At 43.8% G+C, this 24,605-nt stretch overlaps 1 protein-coding gene across 1 annotated transcript in view; it reads left to right on the top strand.

The window, feature by feature from the left end:
* Positions 1–24,390, top strand: part of CASP6 (caspase 6) — a 38,335-nt gene extending 13,945 nt beyond the window's left edge. The window contains exons 2-8 of the mRNA XM_069978505.1: positions 10,246–10,287; positions 12,912–12,954; positions 14,729–14,878; positions 17,576–17,652; positions 18,460–18,635; positions 20,931–21,090; positions 23,792–24,390. Of these exons, the coding sequence (XP_069834606.1) occupies positions 10,246–10,287; positions 12,912–12,954; positions 14,729–14,878; positions 17,576–17,652; positions 18,460–18,635; positions 20,931–21,090; positions 23,792–24,024 (881 nt within the window). The 3' untranslated portion in view covers positions 24,025–24,390. The remainder of the gene's footprint in view (positions 1–10,245; positions 10,288–12,911; positions 12,955–14,728; positions 14,879–17,575; positions 17,653–18,459; positions 18,636–20,930; positions 21,091–23,791) is intronic.
* The last annotated feature ends 215 nt before the right edge of the window (positions 24,391–24,605 follow it).

Below are 24,605 nucleotides of genomic sequence, written 5' to 3'. Positions count from 1 at the left end.
CCCCTACTCCATCCATACAGTACATGTATATACAGGACCTCCTACTCCATCCATACAGTACATGTATATACAGGACCCCCTACTCCATCTATACAGTACATGTATATACAGGACCCCCTACTCCATCTATACAGTACATGTATATACAGGACCTCCTACTCCATCCATACAGTACATGTATATACAGGACCCCCTACTCCATCTATACAGTACATGTATATACAGGACCCCCTACTCCATCTATACAGTACATGTATATACAGGACCCCCCTACTCCATCTATACAGTACATGTATATACAGGACCCCCTACTCCATCTATACAGTACATGTATATACAGGACCCCCTACTCCATCTATACAGTACATGTATATACAGGGCACAACAGGTATAGCAAACTGTGACTGGGTAACACTGCTACACCAGACCTGACCAATACCGCCATACTGTGCTGGATAACACTGTCATACCAGACCTGACCAATACCGCCATACTGTGACTGGATAACACCTCCATACCAGACCTGACCAATACCGCCATACTGTGACTGGGTAACACCTCCATACCAGACCTGACCAATACCGCCATACTGTGACTGGATAACACTGTCATACCAGACCTGACCAATACCGCCATACTGTGACTGGATAACACTGTCATATAAGACCAGACCAATACCGCCATACTGTGAATGGATAACACCGCCACACCAGACCTGACCAATACCGCTATACTGTGCTGGATAACACTGTCATACCAGACCTGACCAATACCGCCATACTGTGACTGGATAACACTGCCATACCAGACCTGACCAATACCGCCATACTGTGCTGGATAACACTGTCATACCAGACCTGACCAATACCGCCATACTGTGACTGGATAACACTGCCATACCAGACCTGACCAATACCGGCAAACTGTGACTGGGTAACACCGCCACACCAGTCCTGACCAATACCACCATACTGTGACTGGATAACACCATCATATCAGACCTGACCAATACTGCCATACTGTGACTGGATAACACCACTATACCAGACCTGACCAATACCACCATACCGTGACTGGATAACACCGCCACACCAGACCTGACCAATACCGCCATACTGTGACTGGATAACACCCCCATACCAGACATGACCAATACCGACACACTGTGACGGAATAACACTGCCATACGGGTAAATACATCCCTGCAGGTATACAGGACACTACAGGTATACAGGACCCCAAAACTATACACTACAAGCGCACGGGACCTCCACAAAACTATATACTACAGGTATACAGGACCCCAAAACTATATACTACAGGTATACAGGACCTCCACCAACTATATACTTCAGGTATACAGGACCTCCACCAACTATATACTATTGGTATACAGGACCCCAAACTATACACTACAGGTATACAGGACCCCAAAACTATACACTACAGGTATACAGGAACTCCACCAACTATATACTACAGGTATATAGGACGCCAAACTATACACTACAGGTATACAGGACCTCAAAACCATACACTACAGGTATAAAGGACCTACACCAACTCTATAATACTGGTATACAGCACCTTCACCAACTCTATACTACAAGTATACAGGACCCCAAATATACTACAGGTATACAGGGACTCCACCAGCTATATACTACAGGTATATAGGACCACAAACTATACACTACAGGTATACAGGACCTCCACCAACTCTATACTATAGTTATACAGGACCCTCAAACTATTTACTACAGGTATACAGGACCCCCGAACTATATACTACAGGTATACAAGACCTCCACCAATTATACACTACAGGTATCCAGGACCCTCAAACTATAAACTACAGGTATACAAGACCTCCACCAACTATACATTACAGGTATACAGCACCAACTATATACTACAGGTATACAGGACCCCCAAACTATACAGTACAGGTATACAGGACCTTCACCAACTGTACACTGCAGGTATACAGGACCTCCCTCAACTATACACTATTGGTATACAGCCCCCCCCAACTATGCACTACAGATATGCGAGACCCCTAAAAACTATACATTGTGGGTATACAGAACCCCTCCAACTATGCACTACAGGTATACACTAATTCCACTGATTAACTCAGATGAAACAATACCTTTAGCTTGGCCTCCTGGGCACCTTAGAACAAATCTAATTAACACACTGACACTTTATACCCGGGCAGCGCCGGGTACATTTTCTAGTTTATACATAGTTCTGTCAATCTTCCAAGGCGCATACAAAAAAGCACATGTGTAATGGCATGTTAGCTATAAGTCCCTGTTTTGTTTCTATGTTTAGAGGGGACAGAGCTGGCTGCAGAGCAGCAGAGTGTGCTGGAATCACAGCGCAAAAGACCAATGCCCATGGTGCACACTTTCAGGGCGAGGCGTCCCAGGGCACCCGATACAGCACCCACAGGTATCAGTTATGAAAGGGTGCTTCCTAGACCACCAGGTGAGGTCTATAATATATTCCAATTATTGTTCATGTTATTCTTTTTCGTTATTTCGTTATTTTTTCATTAGTTGTGCACAGTAAAACCCCCTGCTTCTTTAAAGCGAATGTACCAGTAGTAGATCACTTTGTGTTTTATAATATTAATAGAGCGCCGCTGACACGGGGATGTCGTTGCCGCGGTCGTCCTTTTGAATTGATTGTAATGGAGCTGCGTCACAGAGGGGAGGGGAGATCATCACATATTATATGTGATGCATGATGCAAACACCTCTGGAATGCAACTGGAAAAGCAGGCAAGCAGTATTACACCACTATCACAGGGAGCGGTATTAGCTGCCCCCGGCAGTAATACAGCTCCCTGTAATAGTCTATATTTAATTAAAACAGCAAATTTTCGTTCTAATATTGATATTTTTCATTTACAATAGCAAAACTGAAACTAAAAAAATGCAGTTTTAATTAAGTATGCTGTAAATAAATACATATATTATATATACAGTTAATCGAGTTCACTGGCTATACAATAAATCTAATCCATTTGTCCTTTAATTGGATGGAATACAACAAAGTTTCTTTCTCTCTCTCTCTCTCTCTCTCTCTCTCTCTCTCTATATATATATATATATATATATATATGTATATATATATTAATATTATATCCTAGGGATATCTCTCTGGGTATATATATATATATATATATATATATATATATATATATATATATAATATATACCCAGAGAGATATCCCTAGGAATTATATATTGGGAAATTCCCCTGACATATACCTTAGAAAGACACTGAGATAAAGTGTAAATGAGCTCTGTTCAATCTGCATGGTACAGAAATGACCGGGTAGAGTTCCCAGCAGAGCGGAGGCCTCCTATATGGAACATGTCACATGATAAATATGCAATTCTGTGAGGACCTCTCCACTTCTTCAGGTTTATTGCATATGGGTGACGCGTCACCTGAATGACACCAAGCGGCATATAATGTGATGCAATGAAATGAGTTAAATATAGAATTAGCTGCATATATTGTTTCATACTCAATTTCAATACTATTGATCTGTACGGACGTCTGATGTTACATGTTGTACAGTGAAGTATTTATATCTGAAACATATAGTGTGAAATATATCTGACTGTGTCAAGAACCAGTGAAGTAAACAAGCTTCTATATATACTATTGACATCATGTCTGATGACGCTAGGGAAGGTGACCCGCTTGTTACTGATAGGAATTTTGTTAAAGAGACCTGATCGTGTTTACTAGGGATGAGAATTATAAAGTATATAGACATAAAATAGAATCTTAATGAGCGAGTGTCCCTGCAATATTATGGCACTGTTCCTCATGCATGGTATGTACCCTTAGGGCCCTATTCCACGGGACAATTATCGTTCGCATAATTGTTAACGATAAACGACCACTATTGCGAAAGACCTGAAATCGTTCACCCATTTACATGGAGCGATAATCGTTACTTATAATCGTTCTTGTGGTCGTCTTGTCGTCGCTATTGTGCTACTGCGAACGACTGAACGATGTCTTATTCAAGTAGAACAATTTGCGAACGATCAACAATAAAAATAGGTCCAGGTCTTTTTAAACGATCAACGATTTCTCGTTTAGTCTTTAATCGTTAACTGCTATTCAACCTAACGATAATCGTTTAGATTCAAACGACTTAAAGATAATCTGAACGATAATCGAATAGGGCCTTTAGCCTTATTCATTATTCTAATATAGTGGGTAATGTGGCAGCAGTCATATCCAGGTCGTGGCGCTTGAGGGGGCCCAAAAGCTACAGTAGGAAGGACCCAGTATTATAACTAGCACATTGTAAGTGTAAGCCTTGTTACAGCTTTTGCATTTGGACCAGGGGCTACGAGTTGGTCCTTTATTATTCAGTTCTTTGTTTCCCTTAGCATATATTCACCTTGGTTAAACTAGACATTTATAAACTACTTTGTTAAAGTTAGGAAATAGATCACATTCAGGGGCGTAGCTAAAGGCTGATGGGCCCTGGTGCAAAATGTTAGCTTGGGGCCCCCCATCTCCCCCGATCAGGCAAAGTCCTATCTAACGTTATATCCAATTACTCTAATGTGCCCCCATGTTTTAATGCCCTGTCACTGCCTCCACCTCATGTACTGCACTACTGCCCCCTATAATTAATGGACTGTACTGTGTCATTGTCTAATCATTGTATTCCAATCTTTGACTCTCCAGCTGAAAAACTACAACTCTCATCATGAACTGCCAGTTGGAAACGATGGGGGTTGTAGTGCTGCAACCTGAAGAGCCAAATGCTGCAAAACTCCCATAATAAACTGTCAGCAGGGCACGATGAAGTTTGAACTTCTGCGACCTGGAGAAGTCACCTGATATCACCTGCAGTCCTATGTAACACCACAGATAACAGTGATATCCCTCTGAGTACAGATAATGTAGTAGTCACCTGCAGTCCTATGTAACACCACAGATAACACAGTGATATCTCTGAGTACAAATAATGCAGTAGATGTCACCTGCAGTCCTATGTAACACCACAGATAACTCAGTGATATCTCTGAGTACAGATAATGTAGTAGTCACCTGCAGTCCTATGTAACACCACAGATAACACAGTGATATCTCTGAGTACAGATAATGTAGATATAGACCCCCTGTCTAGCCCCCCACATAGTATAGACCCCCTGTGTAGCCCCCCCACAGTATAAACCCCCTGTGTAGCCCCCCCACAGTATAGACCCCCTGTGTAGATCCCCCACAGTACAGACCCCCTGTGTAACCCTCTCATAGTATAGACCCCTTGTGCAGCCCCCACAGTATAGACCCCCTGTGTAGTCCCCCTCCCATAGTATACACCCCTTGTGCAGCCCCCCCTCATAGTATAGACCCCTTGTGCAGCCCCCCCCCCAGTATAGACCCCTTGTGCAGCCCCCCCCAGTATAGACCCCTTGTTCAGCCCCCCCACAGTATAGACCCCCTGTGTAGCCCCCCTCCCATAGTATAGACCCCTTGTGCAGCCCCCTCATAGTATAGACCCCTTGTGCAGCCCCCCCCCAGTATAGACCCCTTGTGCAGCCCCTCCCCAGTATAGACCCCTTGTGCAGCCCCCCCCCCCCAGTATAGACCCCTTGTGCAGCCCCCCCCCCCCTCCCAGTATAGACCCCTTGTGCAGCCCCCCCCCTCCCAGTATAGACCCCTTGTGCAGCCCCCCACATCGCAACATTTATGTAAAAAATGAAAAAAACAAAATAAACTCACCTCACCTGGATCCTTGATCTCCCTCAGGCCTGGCAGCTTCTCTTCAGTTCAGTAAGCTTCCGGGATGCCGGCCCTGGCCGGAAGCTCACTGATGCAGGACCGCGGCGCCCGGATTTCTCCTCTCTACTGCACGGCGGCTGACATGTGACGTGATGATGTCACATGTCAGCTGCCGAGGAGGAGGAGGAGAAGTCCCGGCGCCGCGGTCCTGCATCAGTGAGCTTCCGGCCAGGGCCGGCAACCCGGAAGCTCACTGAACTTAAAGAGGTCCGGCGGGTTGGGGGAGCACAGGAGGAAGTGGCAAGGGGGGCCGTGCGGGCCCCCTAGCGTAGGGGCCCGGTCGCCATGGCGACCACTGCGACCCCTATAGCTACGCCACTGATCACATTAATTATATTTGTTTTATTGGAGAATTAAAGGGGTTATCCAGCGTTAGAAAAGCATGGCCGCTTTCTTCTAGAGACAGCACCGCTCTTGTCTCCAGTTTGGGTGCAGGTTTTGTAACACAGTTCCACTGAAGTGAATAGAGCTTAAAGGGGTTATCCAGAGAAAAGAGCACTGGAGCAGTAAGAAGGCGTCCCTGAGACCTTCAACCAGCTGTCAGTCAGTGGAAGGTGTGCGGCCCTATACTGTGCTGGGGAAGACGGTGGCATCTGCCCCCCGGCCCATAGCAAGTGAATAGTGGTGTCTGAGCATGTGCACTGCATCACTCCGTCTTCTCAGGGACATAAGGCCCTCATTCTTGTCATCGCAGCGGTCAGAACCTCACCAATCAGCTACTTATTGCCTATACTGTGCATATTTAATCCGTTTAATCTTTAACCTTTTAACTAGACCTTCTCTGTAGTGTTAGTGTTTAGAGGATGGATTTCTGACATGGATTTTTCATTAAATCTGTGTGAAATAAAATAATAAATAATTAAGTTGTCCTTCTTGATGCAGAAACCCTATTAGCCAGACACAGATCGGCTACATTTAAAGGGGTTGTCCAGCAAAAATCTTTTTCTTTCAAATCAACTGGTATCAGAAAGTTATATAGATTTGTAATTTACTTCTATTAAAAAATCTCAAGTCTTCCGATACTTATCAGCTGCTGTATGTCCTGCAGGATATGTTGTTTTATTTTCAGTCTGACACAGTGCTCTCTGCTGACATCTCTGGCCGAGACAGGAACTGTCCAGAGCAGGAGAGGTTTTCTATGGGGATTCATAGAAAACCAAGGCAAAGTTCCTGTCTTAGCCAGAGATGTCAGCAGAGAGCACTGTGTAAGACTGAAAATAAAACAACACTTCCTGCAGGACATACAGCAGCTAATAAGTATGGGAAGACTTGAGATTTTTTAATATAAGTAAATTACAAATCTATATAACTTTCTGACGCCAGTTGATTTGAAAGAAAAAGTTTTTCACTGGACAACCCCTTTAATAGTCCACATCTGCAGCATGAAATGGCAAATATTTGGAACCTGGAAATTTCTACTGCTGATACCTACAAGAGATTTTGACAATGGAAAAATCTATTGTGTTAACATATTGTACCCATTATTTAGTGATATTGTTGTAATCCATTTTTGTGTAGTGCTGGTTAAAATACAGACACATGGACTGACCACAAGGCTTCTGATTTGTTTGATTGTACTGTGCCAGAGTTCATCATCGTAAGAAGAATTTTATCATGATCCCATAAATGGTGGCTCTAACAGTAGAAAGTCCGTTTTTATTGTGCAGGGAAAACATGAACTGCAATGATTCATGGTAATAAAAGTTAGATATAACGAACAACACAAGACAGAATATAATGGCTAAAATATGGATCTTATGTAACATTTCGAAGGATATACCAAGTTAGAGATGCCGATATGTTAGACGTTATGTTCATACCTTGCACTCTACTGTTTTTACTGTTGCACATAATATGGGTGTTTGCATGGGTGACGCCCTACTGCCGTACAGTTATTTAATGGAAGTTAACCCCTTAAGGAACAGGCTAAGTTTCGTGTTTGCACTTTCGTATATTCCTAGTGTATAAAGAGAAAGAGAAATCAGCAGCTTAGGGTACTGTTACACAGAGCGACTTTTAACATCCGATAAACTATCGCAAACGAGATTGTTTATCGTTAACCTGAAATCGTTCACCATATTACACAGAACGATGGTTGTTAGTTTCGATCGTTACTACAATCGTTTATTCATTCTGATCCCAGCAAAACGAAAGAACAATGTGCAATTACACTGAACAATTAGTGAACAAATGCGGAACTTGAGTGAACGATTAGCGATAATTTTAGGTTCAGATCTAAATCAAGGATCAACTACATACAAATGATTTTTCTTTGCCTGCAATTACACAGAACAATTATCGTTTAAATTTGAACGATATAACGATTTTTCACACGATAATCGTCCCGTGTAATAGGGCCCTTAGACGGTGCCCTGGGACGCTGTTCGGAGCACTGTCCTGCCCCCATAGCGCTGATCCCCGCCCATTGTAATGATTATCAAAGGAGCAGGACAGGCAGGGGTGGGCCGGATCAGTGCTATGGGGGTGGGACAGTGCTTCTAATGGTCTTACCAGGTCGAGAAGTAAAAGACTAACTGCACAGGAATGGCACAGAGAATGTTAAGAGACATACCGTCTCCTGCACAGTAGGGGGCTATCAGCAATTTAGATTCACTAATAGTTTACCTTTAAAAGGCCATTGCACTTACACTTTTTTCCTCTACAGACCCAGATGAGCCCTTAATTTTTTTTGCAACACCAATTGTACTTGGGGGGGGGGGGGCAGCGCACTGATTGGCTGAGTGGGACGTACAGACGCTGGGAGCCCCCAAAGCAAGCCAGAGCGTGGATCCGGTAATGTATGGACTGGGCTGCGGGGGGTTAATGGGGCTGCCTTTTACATACTTATATGTAATCGTATTGAAAGTGACAGTGAAGGGATCCCCGGAACTGTCAATATCACAGTATACCAGTCCCATGTTGGCTGACTGAGGTCACTGGTATTGTGCAGGCTAGTACTGTACTGGTATTTTGCAGACTTGGTCACATTTAACATCTTTTCCATAGTTTAACTTGGATTACAAGTAACTTGGTTTGAGAGTGTTTTGCAAGAAACGCTAACAATTTTAAATAATTGTAACCTGATAAACGAGTAATAACCCACTGATACCTGATCAACTCTGCCGGTGATTGGGCGCCTTCAGGCTCTCCTCTGGTGAATGTCTGTATCTCCGTTGCATCCCTCTGAATTAAAGGGGTTATCCAGTGCTACAAAAACATGGCCACTTTCTTTCAGAGACAGCACGACTCTTGTCTACAGTTCAGGTGCGGTTTGCAATTAAGCTCCATTCACTTCAATGGAACTGAGCAGCTAAACCCTGCCCAAGCTGGAGACAAGAGAAAGTGGCCATGTGGCCATTCACCGATAGCTGCTACAGGCAACCACTAGTACCAGCAGGTTTGCAGCCACCTGGGGAGATGTGGGTGGAGGGAGAGTTGACTGATTAACCCCTTCTTTACTGATACAATGTTCTTTATTGATACAGAACACTTTACCCCCCTTATTTGGGTTGTAGAACGAATCGTCTGCCTTTCAATGATTACTTATGAGAAAATTAGCTTTGATATACCAGTGGTTTGGATTACAAGCACATTTCCGGAATGAATAACACTCATAATCCAAGGTTTCACTGTATATATTATTTGAACCCACATCAGTGTGAATGTCAGAATCCAGAATCTGGTGTAGATTCTTTTGTCTTTCTATTTTTTGTTGGCCTACCATGTAATGTTTCACAGTGTTTGATTGTGGCTTCTGTTCGTAAATGGAAACCATAGAACTATACTGAAACCATTGTATAACTCAAACCATCAGTACCCAATGGACTCCACTGATTTATCGTGGCATGCAACAGAGCCTCTTATGCTAATATGAACAGGGTCAATGAAATCAGAAGCTGTAATGTCACATATGTTGGTAAAGCATACTCCATGTAAAGCTAATGTACTGAATTATGTTCAGTGCATGGACTAAGGGTGTAAAATGGGATAAAATAGAACACTAAAGAGAATCCCTGTGTCATGTAACACACTGTACCTTGAGTAATCCTTTAATGTACTTTAGTAGGCTATAGACAAACATTAGTTTGTTTAGTTCTGAGCATTAGGTACTAAGAATAGTAGCGTAGACAATGACCTGTACAATTTTTCGAGCCAAAACCAGAGGTTAGATTACACGGGCAATTCTTGCTCAGATCATTTTATACATTTTTATGTTTTTATAGCTTTATGCCAGATCAGCACTAATACTAAACTACCACAGCCTATAGGATGGATGTCTGATGGTGCTAGGTGGTGCCATAATCATTCCGTTCAAGGGCCAGAAAATGTATTTGTATAGCTCACGCAGATGTGATTAATTCTCATGTACATTTAATTTCTTAAAGAAATTAATTTTTTTGTTGTGCTTTACAGGTCAGGAAGAGATTGACAGCAGAAAAATACCAGTAAATAAAGGTAGTGCTTTTTTGTTACTCCTCTTACTTAATAATATCATCTTTGTGCATGTTTGTTTATTGCCATGAAGCCACAGTAGCCTCCTCTCACTAGCCTTAAAGCGACTCTGTACCCACAATCTGACCCCCCCAAACCACTTGTACCTTCGGATAGCTGCTTTTAATCCAAGATCTGTCCAGCAGTTCGTTCGGCAGGTGATGCAGTTATTGTCCTAAAAAAATAGTTTTAAACATGAAGCCCGTGCCAAACGGGAGTATCTGTGCCCTAACTTTGCTTAACCTTTCTGTCCCTCCTCCCCACCCTCTTCATCATTAGGAATGCTCCAGGCAGATTGTCTCCTATTCTTCACCTGTGTCAGCCCGGCACATGGGCTGGATCGTTAAGGACCTGTGCAATGTTCAGAATGGAGAAAATGTTTCAGTGGCATTCCTAATGATGAAGAGGGTGGGGAGGAGGGACGGAGGAGTGGTGCAAAGTTAGGGCACAGATACTCCCGTTTGGCACGGGCTGCAAGTTTGAAAGTATTTTTTTTAGGACAATAACTGCATCACCTGCTGAACGGACCACAGGACAGATCTTGGATTAAAAGCAGCTATCCGAAGCTGCAAGTGGTTTGGGGGGGTCAGATTGTGGGTACAGAGTCGCTTTAACCCCTTAGCGACCCATGACGTATCTGATACGTCATGGTGCCGCTCGGGGTGTTCAGAGCGGGGTCCCGCCGGGACCGCGCTCTGAACGGCGCTGATCCCGGCTGACACGTGCAGCCGGGCAGTGCCTCTGTTAGCCGGCGTGGGTCCCGTTGCCGCGCCGGCTAATTAAGCCTCTAAGTGCAGCTGTCAAACCTGACAGCTGCACTTAGAGGCTTCAGACCTCACGTCCCTGGTGTCTAGTGGGACGGATCTAGTGGGACGGATCCGTTCTTCTGCCCGTGCCGGGCCTCAGCGTCGGAATGACGCTGATCCCGGCTCGGCAATAGATTGCTATGGCCTGCAGCAGGCCATAGTAATCTATGACCGATCTAATCGATCTTTGCTGTGTATATACACAGCATTGATCTCTATGAGAGATCAGTGCTGTCTATATACAAGTCCCCCAGGGGGGCTTCTAGTTACAGTAAAAAAAAAAGTAAAAAAGAGTTTTTATTAATAAAAAATCCCCTCCCCTAATAAAAGTCCAAATCACCCCCCTTTTCCCATTTTATAAATATAAATAAATAAATAAACATATTTAGTATCGCCGCGCGCGTAATCGCCCAAACTATTAATTAATCACATTCCTGATCTCGCACGGTAAACGGCGTCAGCGCAAAAAAATTCCAAAGTGCAAAATTGCGCATTTTTGGTCGCATCAAATCCAGAAAAAATGTAATAAAAAACGATCAAAAAGTCGTATATGCGCAATCCAGGTACCGATAGAAAGAACACATCATGGCGCAAAAACTGACACCTCACACAGCCCCATAGACCAAAGGATAAAAGCGCTATAAGCCTGGGAATGGAGCGATTTTAAGGAACGTATATTTGTTAACAATGGTTTGAATTTTTTACAAGCCATCAGATACAATAAAAGTTATACATGTTATATATCATAGTAATCGTAACGACTTGAGGAACATGCATAACAAGTCAGTTTTACCATAGGACGGACGGCGTAAATGCAAAACTCCCCGAAATCAAAACAAATTCTTTTTTTTTTAAATTTGACAGCGCAAATGATTTTTTTCCGGTTTCGCAGCATATGTTATGGAAAAATAATGCCTGTCATTGCAAAGTACAATTGGTTTCGCAAAAAATAAGCGCTCATATACGTCTCTAGGTGAAAAAATGCAAGCGCTATGGACTTTTAAACTTAAAATGGAATAAGCAAAAGCGCAAAAACGAAAATAGGCTTTGACCTTAAGGGGTTAAAGGGGTACTCCGGGCTGGGGTTATTTTCAGTGTATGCCCGGGGAGGGGGGATATAGAAGCCACCGGTCACTTAGCTCCCCGGTTCCAGAACGGGGCGTCGCAATCCGCAACAAGTTATACAGAATTTTTTCCTACAAAGATATACAGTATATCAATCTGCTCAGCTCTTCCTGCTCTATAACATGATGCCCATAGCATTTATATGGTGATGGGTTTCCTTTAAGGACAGTATGCTTAAGCCCATTTTTAACCTCATTTTTATGTTTATGATGCTGTTACCTTACTTCTATCTCTATGACAATGTCCTCATCATCCAGTACAGACATGAAATTATCTTTTAATCTTTGGATGTGTAGCTCTTGTGAAAATAAAATGATAAAAGACTGCTGGTGTCAGGGCATGCTGGGAGCTTTAGTCTTCTAGCACCTGTAGAGCCACAGGTTGTAGTATAGTAGTAGCCACTAGTGTTGGGTGAGTACTGAAGTGCTCAAATGCTGGAAACGAACAACAAACCCCATTGAAATCAATGGGAGACTCAGCCATTTGACCAGGTGTCCCTGCTCAGCAGAGGGTGCCTGGTTCATCTAGTGCATTTTTCGTATTCTAATTTCACAGGCTGCCTATTATGACATTGTAGGCACCTGTAGAATACCGCCATGTATAGTTTTATTTATTAATAAATGAGAACCTTTGAAAACTTGTACTTACTTTTCCTAGATGAAGAAGCGGGCATCACAGAACCTGATGGTTGGTTTGCAATGTGAGTAATGTGACTTTTATATCATTTTATATTTTTTATTATCTGAGATTGAGGGGAAAGTGGGTTCTTTCTATATAAGCACTATCATTTTGTATAGATATTCTTTATCACTTTAAAATAACTTATGATTGATCATAGAAACATGTCAAAACTTTTTTTGTCGGGGTCTGGGTGTTAAGATCCTGACTATAGTTGAGCAAACTTCAAGCAGGCAATATTTGATTGGCGGTGGCTGCTGAAGTTAGATGCAACCCTAAGGGTACTATTACATGGGCTGATGAAGGCCCGATCTGCTAGATCGGCGCTCGTTTACTGGGCCTATTACACGGCCCGATTATCGTTTAACAAGGGCTGCAGGGACATCGTTACTGATGTCCTTGCAGCCCTTGCTAACTTTATAAATTACCTGTCCAGGCTGCAGGGCTCCTCTTGCGGTCTTCTTCTCCCTGGGTCCCGCGCGCTCCAGCTTCAGAGCGGCCTGTCGCGGGACTGCCGTGGCCTGTGATTGGCTGACAGGCCGCTCCGAAGCTGTAGCACGCGGGACCGCGGGAGAAGACCGCAAGAGGAGCCCTGCAGCCTGGCCCGACAATTATAGGTTCAGTAAGTCCGCAGTAAGTCCAGTAAGACCATTGGGAGAAATGCCCCGTCCCCACACCGACAATCCAGCCCTCTCCATTGATTATTAATAGAAAGGGGCAAGCTGGTGGTGCTATAGGGGTAGTCAGTGCTCCTATCTGCCCCAGTGCTCCCATCGGTCTTACCGAATCATGGAGCAAATGACTGACTGCACCAGAGCGGCGCTGACGATGAAAGTAAGACATACCTTCATCCTCTGTGTCTCCGGCACAAAAGGGAAATATCAGCAGGTTAGATTTGTCTAACCTGCGGATAGTTTCCCTTTAAAGTCAACTGGCGTTAAGCAAATTGCATAATTTCCCCTCTTCAGCTGCTTTTGGCTTCTCAACCACCTCCAGCGGCTGTAAACAGACTGGAGGGGGCTGGGAAGAAAAGATTGAGATAGGAATAGCCCTTTAATCGGAAACTGACTGCTTAGTACGTAACTGTAAACTGGCAGCATGCATATATGCATATCTGTGCTGCCATTTTCCAGTTAACCTACTAAGCAGTCATCCTGTAGGTACCTTTTGATCCGATGTGATCCTATGTCTTTGGGCTGGCAGTGTCACAGAATGATTGACAGCCGTATTGTATTTGGCTGTGCTGGATTTAAATGGGAGACAGCTGTCAATCATTCTTGGAGGAGGCTAGGGTGGCCTGAAGACAGAGTGGTGGATGGAGAACGGGGCAGGTGCAGACCGTTTCACAAACCCGCCTCTGTGACACTGTCAGTCCAAAGAAGCAGGATCAAGAGGGAAACCGAAGGTACCTATGCAACGGGAAACTGGCAGCACAGATATATGCATATCCAAGCTGTCAGTTTCCCTTTAAGTATAAATATAGAAAACAACATATCTTTGCTCCATGCATGTGTATGCTGGATCTAAACATCTACGATGCCCTGATGTATGCGCCTGATGGACATTTCCCAATGGCCAGACAGATGGACACGGCATTTACATGGTCTGAAAAATGGCCATTTTTGTATCTTAAAAACAGCATGTGCATATAACCTAGCCCTAGAGAAATAGGCAGAGAAATAGGCAGTATCTAATAAAATGGATATGTGCTTTATCACAGTAGAGTATGACTGTCTTATAAGAGCCCATGTGCAATATAACCAAACTATTCTGTTGTATTGTGGTTATATTTGAAGGTCTCAAGCCCTGGACCCTGCTGCAGCATATAAGATGAACCACACAAGACGAGGCCTGGCTCTAATCTTTAACCATGACTGGTTTTATTGGCAGTTAACACTGCCAGAAAGAAGAGGCACTAATACTGACAGAGATAATCTTCAGAGAAGGTATATAACTGAGTGCTCACACATTCTACAAGTAGTATGTAGAGATGAGCGAACCTGGAGCATGCTGGAGTCCATCCGAACCCGAACTTTCGGCATTTGATTAGCGGTGGCTGATGAAGTTGGATAAAGCCCTAAGGCTATGTGGAAAACATGGATATAGTCATTGGCTGTATCCATGTTTTCCAGACAACCGTAGAGCTTTATCCAAGTTCAGCAGCCCCAGCTAATCAAATGCCGATCGTTCGGGTTCGGATGGACTCGAACCCGAACCCAGTTCGCTCATCTCTAGTAGTATGACATTAATATAACTGGTTCATACATCATCAGCTCTGGCTAATAAAGGATCTTGTGTGTGTGGTGATGTCCCACTGGGAGGCGCAACCGGTCACTTCTGAGATGAAGTGTGACTCGACTACAGTAGTGGTTGGTTAGGGTATAGCTCAGCCAGGTGTTATGCTGTTGTGACGCCAGTGCCGGTTGGGCACACAGGTATGGTGGCACACCTGCTTTTAGTTTAGTGAGGCTGGCTATACCCTTTCCCCTGTGGTCAGTAACCTGCCGAGCTATTTGGGGTTCCCTTGGGTGCCTATCACAGTGGTCCAGAGTGGAATCGTGACCCACCCGGACTATTGGTACCGCCACCCACTGAAAGGGGAGATGACCCAAAGAGTCCCACTACAGTAAATAAACTCTTCTTTACTGCAGGAATACTTGATACAGTGATACACAATAGGCTTTTGGCTTTATAAGATACGTTGGACTTTAGTAACCAGATCTGTGCTGAGAGCTTGAAAAAGAGTACACCCGTGCTGACTGAGTTGCGTGCTGAGAGGTAGAAGAAGTTCAGAGAAGTAGAAAGGAGCATGTCGAGAGAGTCCTAACCCAAAGTAGTACTGTGCTCTGCCGGAAATTGAGAAATAAAAGAGATAAAATACTTTAAAGTAGAAAGAAAACTTGTGCCCGTGTTTTGACTCCTTTGGTCTTTGCACCAACTATTGCCAACCAGTGTCGGGCGACCCGTCCTAGAGGGTGACACAAGCCCCAGACCTTGTTACCTGGGATGAGCAGAGTGGCCAAGGTTTCTTGGTGACACCCATGCAAAGTTGCTAGAATACTACATACTCAATAAACATCAGTCCCTATTTCTTCAGGATACTGTCCTGCACTTTTAGAATGGTTCTCGGCGTGGGCTGGTATGATGCCTGACTGTACTCAGTCCTCAGAGTGCTCTTGCTTTCCATGTGCGTCTGTTCACCATCACGCCTCAGACTACACTGGACACTGACTAGTTGTGTGTCCTCTAACAGGGGACCCGGCATAAGCCAGGGCCCAGCTTGACCGCTGTAGGGAATGTTCTGGCTTGCGTCCTTCTTCTACAGAATCCACACTAAGACTCCCAAAGGTGTGGCTACACTTCCTCTCCCCATGTGACAACTTCCTACAGCATATGTAACATGTGCTGTGAGTGGGTGAGAAGAGAGTGCAAGGAAAAGAGAAGGATAGATATAGGTAGAAAAGAGAAAGAGCTCTCATTGGTGCACAGATCACAGACACAATAACCCTTTAACTGCTACAGCTGTGCAATACTTAGGCATACAGTACATATACTAGCTACATCTAGTGGTAAAACTTAAGTAATCCTTGTATTGCGCTTTTGCGAGGGGTGTAAAGACTAGGAACACCCATGGTGGGACACCACATGTGCATTTTGGGGATTAAAGAGGTATTCCGGGAAAAATTAACTTTTACCCTATCCAAAGGCCTCTTCTATTTTTCTTTTCATTACAACCAAACTAAATTGTGATTGAAATTATTTACTTTAATGTGCATATACTGAGATTGTAAGATGCTAAGATTTACATGGGCACTCTTATTGCAAATGTCATGTCATGTCAAAAGACAGAGGCTTCGGTAACTTTCGGCACCTCCGTCATTCTCCCGAAGCTCTCCTGGCAGCTGAGCGTCTCCGAGCTTGTCCGATGAGATGCTTAGCTGCTCGGGAGAGCTTCAGGGATCTCCGGCACAGGCAGTGTACATTACACTGCCTGCACCAGGAACAGGACAGAAGAAGCGCAGCGCTGTAACGTGTCACAGGTGAGTTAATTGTTTGTTTGTTTTTTATAGTGGTCGCCCCAAACAGTGTGGATGCATCCATTTTTGAGCCCCCGAGCCCTCCCCCCCACACACATAGGCCGCCCATACCCGACGTATAAGACGACCCCCGACTTCTAAGAAGATTTTTAAGGGTTAAAATGTTGTCTTATGATTATTAGAGGCTTCGAAGCCTCGCACTCTTAGGGCATCACAGGCTGTTATCCTCCTAATGTCTTGTTTGACCTTTATTGCCTTTTTCCACACTATTGACCTTCAATTTGTACTGTTTTACTTTGCCTGTGTGGTTCTGATAGAACCCCTGTTAGATGCACCTATAGCTTTGTTATTGTGTGATCTTATTCAGGGATTAGCCTCCCTGTTTTCCTTGTTTCTGTATTTTCTCTGAAAACATAATAAACACAGATTTACGCAAAAAAAAAGGCATCTTATACTGTATGCCAGAAAATACAGTAAGTGATACATCATTCTGTTCAGCTTCTCTGTCACTAGTTTATGCTACCCTGAGATAGGGCGGCAGAAACCTACTGACAGAGTCCCTTTAATTGTTTCCAAATAACATACATCCTGTTTACTCCTCTTCAGGTTAACAGACCTTGGGTTTGAAGTGAAATGCTATAACAACCTAAAAGCTGTGGAAATTCTTGACAAGGTCCATGAAGGTAAATAGCGTTTATGTTTTACATTTTTTTTTCAAATTTAAAATTCTAATTTTTTTCTATTTTAAGTTAAAGAAATGCTCAAATGTAAAATATTTCTTTTCTTACTCCTGGAGGCAGAAACCTAGTGTCCCATAGGTGTTTCATGTTCTTACTTAGGCACCATTTACATGCTCCGCGAATCAAAGAAGCTACAGACCGTGAAGCAGCGGTCTCGAATCAGGAACTTTGGGCATCATGTATCACAGCCACTCAGCTCTGTCAATACAGTAGAGGGAAGATTTGAAAAGGTTCGAAGTTCCCGGCATCATAATGAGACATGATGCCGGGAGTTCCTGGGCCCCTTTTTTGCAGTCCGCAGCTTCCGTGATTCATGAAGCGTGTGAATGCGACCTTATACAAAAATACAAACCTTGTTGCAGCACGTGAGAAAATGCATTGTCCATGAGGTCCCTCGGTCACGTGACCGCAGTATCTAAAGGCTCTCCTGATTTTCACCATTTGAACTGATCATTGATCATCAGATTATTGGATATGGAAGCTTTTATATAGCTCCTCATAGGGCATTAGGGACAAGATTATAGGTGGTACTAGGTAATTCTGTTGCTTGCTGGTCCAACCCGTGTGGTTATTGTGCATAGGTTACGTAACTGCAACCAGACCAATATTTCGGTGATGGTGTAAAAGGTAAATAGAGATGTTCTTGATGGTATAAAAAATATGGAAAGTTTAACTTTTTGATTCTTTTTGTCTTTTTGGTTCAATTCTGTTGGTCTCTAACTATGACTTTGCTTCATATGACCTTCCCAGCTGCCACAAGTGATCACAATGATGCTGACTGCTTCCTCTGTGTGTTTCTGAGCCATGGAGAAGATAATCATGTTTTTGCTTACGATGCAAAAATTGAAATTCAAAGACTGACCTATTTATTCAAAGGAGACAACTGCCAGAGTTTAGTGGGAAAACCCAAGATTTTCATAATCCAGGTAAACATTGAATGGGGATTGTGTGTCAATTTTTCTCAGTGATTTATACAGACTCCTAAGAAGTTTCTTCTACAATTGCAGTGTGACTACAAATCCCAGCTGGCCTCTTTACCTTTTCCTATTTCCCTCTGTGCAGCTTCCCTCTCCCAGTAAAATGTCAACATGTACTCATGAAATATTCTCTTCCTGTGTCAGAGGATGGCATGGGAGACGAGAACTCCCAGAAAAAGTGATATGTGACTCATACACTTCTGCAGGGGAAAGTAAAACGAATGTACCAGCAGATACATTGCTTTAAGGTTTTTACATTAAAGGAGAAGTCCAGCAAAATTTTTTATTAAAGTATTCTATTGTCCCCCAAAAGTTATACAAATCACAAATATACACTTATCACGGAAAATGCACATAAAGTGCTTATTTCCCTGTACTTACTACTGCATCAAGGCTTCACTTCCTGGATAACATGGTGACGTCACTTCCTGGATAACATGGGGATGTCACTTCCTGGATAACATGGTGATGTCACTTCCTGGATAACATAGTGATGTCACGACCCGACTTCTAGAGCTGTGTGGGCTGTGGCTGCTGGAGAGGATGATGGCAGGGGGATGCTCAGTGTCCCTCCAGTGCCCTGTGTCCCTCAGTGCCCCCCTGCCATCATCCTCTCCAGCAGCCACAGCCTGCACAGCTCTGGGAGTCGGGTCGTGACATCACCATGTTATCCAGGAAGTGAAGCCTTGATGCAGTAGTAAGTGCAGGGAAAAAAGCTCTTTATAAGCATTTCCTGTAATAAGTGTATATTGGTAATTTGTATAACATTACAATACTTAAATAAAAATTTTCGCTGGACTTCTCCCTTAATAGACTGGCACTGGCTTGGGGATGTCGGTGGGGCAGTCTTTTTTGGGTTTTTTTGAACCGTGGCCCAGTTCCTGCGCATGGCGCTGATCTGTTCCTGGTCACTGGCCCAAAGCACTGGAGATGGGCCCGCTCCCAGTATGATAAAACCCCTTCCCTCTGTTACAATGGAACCATGCCACAGAGGGGAGGGCAGAAGGTCACACTGGGGGCGAATGGGCCCGCCTCCAGTGCTATAGGGCCCTATTCCACAGTAACGATAATCGGCCCACTTGGCCCCATTCGGTTGATTATCGTTCGGTGAAATAGAGAGAACGATCAGCTGATGATCGTGTCATCGGCTGATCGTTCATTTAGGGCCAGACCTAAAATCATCGTTCCCCCACTGTGCATCGCTACGGTTGAATAGCGGTGCGCGGCAGGCGACCGACGATTTGACAGCAGCAGCAGCATACATTACCTGTCCAGTCTTCTTTGCGCTGTCTTCATCCCAGGGTCCCGCGCTCTCTATCTTCTGAATGGCCGGTCAGCTGACGGAGCGCTCAGCCAATCACAGGCCGCTGACCGGCCATTCAGAAGATAGAGAGTGCAGGACCCGGGGATGAAGACAACGGGGAGAAGCCTGCACAGGTAATGTATCACTGCTGCTGCAAGGGCTGCAAGGACATCGGTAACGATGGGCCGTGGAATAGGCCCAGTAAACGAGCGCCGATCTAGCAGATCGCCGCTCATTTACATCGTTGATCGGGCCGTGGAATAGGACCCATAGGCTAAGCCGGTGCCCAGGAATACACCAGCGGCATGCGTGGGAATGAGTCTGAGTCAGGCTGCGGTGCCCTCCTACTCCGATGTTCAAGCAGCCTAGATCCTGCGTGGACAGACATAACCCAAGCGGTGAACGCTTCAACTCTCCAGAGCCTCGTCATCACACGTGTCGCCACCATCTTGCCTACAAATGGCACTGGATGGTGTATGACTGCTGCTTCCCACTGACCCCTAAGTCAACTGTTTTACTGATAGCTGCTCCAGGCAACCACTACTAGTACCAGCATGTTTGCAGCCACATGAGTAGTTGTGTGTGTGGGGAGAGTTAACTAAATAACCCCTTCTTTACCAATAGGGTTCTTTATTGATACAGAACACCCTATCTACCATTTATTAGAATATGCCATAAATTTCTGACTACAATAAGGGACTGTAATGGGGCTGGAAAGACCCCCATCTTTGGACTGACAATCTCTCCAATGGTTGAAGCCCTACAGATTGCAATGTTATTGTCTATCCTTCTCATATTAACTGATGGGAATGCACTTTAAAATATATTGTGGATGGTAATAATCTGAAAAATATTCTATTCTTGACTTATTACCACATGTACTATATAATTTGCAGAAAATATACTGGTCAAGTCACTTCATGAGTTGTTTTATTCTTCAGGCCTGCCGGGGTGCTCAGCATGATGTACCAGTCATTCCTACAGACTGTGTAGACAGCAGGGAGGAGGTTTCCGATGTAAACACTACTGAAGTAGATGCCGCTTCTGTGTATACGCTGCCTGCCGGGGCTGACTTCATTATGTGCTATTCTGTTGCAGAAGGTTGTAATATTTGCATTGTAAATCCACCTACATGTCTCACAACCTATCAAGAATTTGGGGTTGCCTAACTTTTTATTGCCTAATGTTTTAACCTCCCTCAGATAAAACTTTTTACAGACTTTTGATTTCTACAACCAAAGGAACATGTATTAAAAATTCTGAAAATCTCAGATAGGAGGGGTAACAAGCCCGGTCTGGAAGTGGCTCCACCTCTAGTGCAGCTGTTCTTTATCATAGTGCTAATGTGCTGAAAAATGTATTAACAGGCTGATTAACCAACAATTAGCCCATGTAATGCTACGTTTACATGGAGCGATAATTCGCCCAATTGATCGTTTAACGATTTTGAAGCAACTATTTGGTTTTTATAACGATCAGCGTTTAGACAAATAAACTGTTTTGTTAGAAAATTTGTTAGAAGAATCGTTGTTGCGATCGTTTTTCAGATCGCTTAAGCCCATCTCAAACACAGGGTGAATCTTTGAAAGACTGTTTACACGAAGCGATCTGCAAATTTTTAGTGAACGACCAACTACGATTTGAGATCATGTTGAAAGATCACAATGAATGATTTTCCACTCATCGCTTGATCGTTCGCTGTGTTTATATAAGCCGATTATCGCTCAAATGCAATCGTTATTGCGAAAATTCTAACGATAATCATTCCGTGTAAACGCAAGTAAACACTTGTTCGTTGGCTGATTGAATCTTTTGTGCAACAATCTAAACATTGTCTCCCTGTCTAAACAGGATATGTGCATGCAATAACAATGAGCTTATGGGCCACACAAACAATCTATCAATTGTTCATGTGGCCCGATGGCACGATTGATTGAGTCTTGTAAAGGCTCTGCAAACTACCACTGAGTTTGCTGATCGGCACTTGTTTGCTGCTGTAAGTTTGGGCCAAGTAAAAGGGCCGTTAGTTTCCATTGGTGTCCTGTTGACTTTTCCTTCTTTCATGGACTTTCAGTAGTCAATCGATTTTGCTCTTCTTGTAGAGAAGACTGAATGGGTTTGTCTGGCCAGGCCCCTTTTTTGGCAATGCCCAGGGAGGGGGTGGATGAAAAATATTACATCCACCTGGCTGCGTTACGTCACAGTCCTGCTCAGTAGAGCGAACTTCATGCATGCCATGAGAACCAGAGTGTGCGGCATTTTATTAGCGGTGTCTGCTGAAGTTGGGTGCAGCTCTAGGGAGTCCGGGAAAACATGACCTATAGCTGTATTCATGTTTTCTAGGACTCCCTAGAGCTGCATCCAACTTCAGCAAGAACTACTAATCAAGTGCTCAAAGTTCACTCCTGCTCAGCCATTCAGTGGCTGTAACGGTGTCCAGCCTCTGCCACTGACTGGCTGAGCGGCCCTTCCATGTCTCAGAGCCCCAGGAGCGTCTGGAGACCGGAGCAGCACAATGCGGGTGGCAATGCTAGAGCTAGAGAGGTAAGGGGATGTAATTGTTTTCAAACCCACCCCCCACCCCGGGCATTGCCAAAAAGGGGTGCCAGCCGGACAACCCATAGAAGGCTGTAATTACTGCCAAAGGTGCTTCAGTTAAAGAGTCACTGTCAGGTTTTGTTGTTTTTTTTTGCAGAAATCAATAGTACAGGTGATTTTAGGAAACTTTGTAATTGGGTTTATTAGGAAAATTTGCCATTATCTGCATTCAAAAAGACTTTTCCCAGGTCCCCCCCCCCTCTCTTCTCTCTCTCATTCACTGCTTATTATCAGGAAATTTCAACTGGTTTACATCAGTCGTGCCTTGTTTGTTCTATGGAGAGGGGAGGGGGAGGAAGGAGATTAGTCACCAGCAGAGAGCAGAGAACAAAGGATTACACAGTGGGAGCTGTGTGAAAGCTGGTATTCAGAGGTTAGAGAGGTCAGTGCTGACCTCAGAGGAGATAGCCCGGTGATGTAGCTGTAAATTAACTCTTTGTTGTCCTGTTTTGGTGCCTCATCTCCCTCCATAGAAAACCATGAAGACGGGAGAGAGCTTCAAACTGCTTTTTCATAATAAAAATGCATTTTTCGGCTAATAAACCCATAATAATAACAAAGTTTCTTAAAAACGTCTGTACTATTGATTTCTGCAAAGAAAAAATTTAAATGACAGTGACACTTTAAGTACTGTATGAAGGGTCTGAACACTCATGTCATTGCAAAGTCTTAGTTTTTCCTTCTCAATAAATTAGCTAAGATTTCTAAAATTCTGTTTTCTTTTTGTTTTTATGGGCTCCGGTGCTGAGAGTTGACCGCAGCATCTATAGGGCTTCTGAGAGAGAATTCTTCCTCTACAGAGGGAGAATTCTCTGTCCGCTGTCCATCGGGGCTCTGCGAAGTGATCGCAGAGCCCCGATGGTAGCTATGGAAACTGGAAGCCTCAGGCTTCCGGTTTCCTGGCTATGGAGGCCAGCGGGAGGAGGAAACACTGGGCGAGGGGCGTGCGCCTGTGAGATCTGCCCCCTCTCCTCTCTCCCCTGCTGCTGTCACATGATTGTAACAGCGGTGACAGAGGAGAGGGGGCAGAAATAGGGACATCAGCTTATGGGATCATTATGATCCCATAAGCTGATGTCCTAAAACGACCTGGGCATTGATGCATCAATGACCCATGGTCGTGAAAGGGTTAAAACACTTTTTTGCACATTTTCTCATTTTTCTTTATTAATGATTTTTGCCTCTGCTTCTTTTATCTTTACAGGGTACTATTCTCATAGGGAAACTATAAACGGGTCCTGGTATATCCAGGATCTGTGTGAGGCACTTAAGAAGTATGGAAAAGAGCTGGAATTTACTGAACTGCTGACGCTGGTGAACAGGAAAGTGTCTCTGCGCTCAGTGGAAAACTGTCTCGATCGGGAAGCAATCGGGAAAAAACAAGTCCCCTGCTTTGCGTCCATGCTAACCAAGAAGCTTTACCTAAGACCAAAGTAAAACTGATGGAACTCCCTTGTTTTCTCCAGACAAGTACAATTCGGGCCTACATTGATGCATTTCAGTTTGAGACCAGAACACATTTCACTTAGGAGGTTTCTATGTTTACCAGCTGTGCTGCAGTCCATTTTATTGAAGCCTATAGATAAGGGATTTTCTTATACAAATTCTCAGGTAATGGTTGGGTACTTTTGGGAAGTAGATTTAGGCTCTGGGAGTATTTTTATAGAGTGTAATTCTTAATAAAACTCAAGTGGTACACCATTTTTTTTTACTGAGTTACTACTGTTATTCTTCACTACTGTAAATGAATCTTTATATAGTTCTGTCATGTGGCTGTATAGCAATAAACATAATTTCTTACAATTCATGTCTGCATACATATCTTTATGAGGGTAGTTGTGGTAATCATTAATTGTACTATGGTGCATTTGTTAACATACTGTAAATAATAATCTAAGCCTATACAGTGCTCCCTCAACATACAATGGCCTTAGGTTACAATATTTTCAACATACAATGGTCCTTTCTAGACCATTGTAAGTTGAGACTAGACTCAATATACAATGCTACACTCAGTG

The sequence above is a fragment of the Dendropsophus ebraccatus genome, chromosome 7 (genome assembly GCF_027789765.1).
Source record: "Dendropsophus ebraccatus isolate aDenEbr1 chromosome 7, aDenEbr1.pat, whole genome shotgun sequence".
Classification (NCBI taxonomy): domain Eukaryota; kingdom Metazoa; phylum Chordata; class Amphibia; order Anura; family Hylidae; genus Dendropsophus; species Dendropsophus ebraccatus.
Note: the sequence above shows the minus strand (reverse complement) of the source record. Positions and strands in the feature narration are given on the sequence as shown.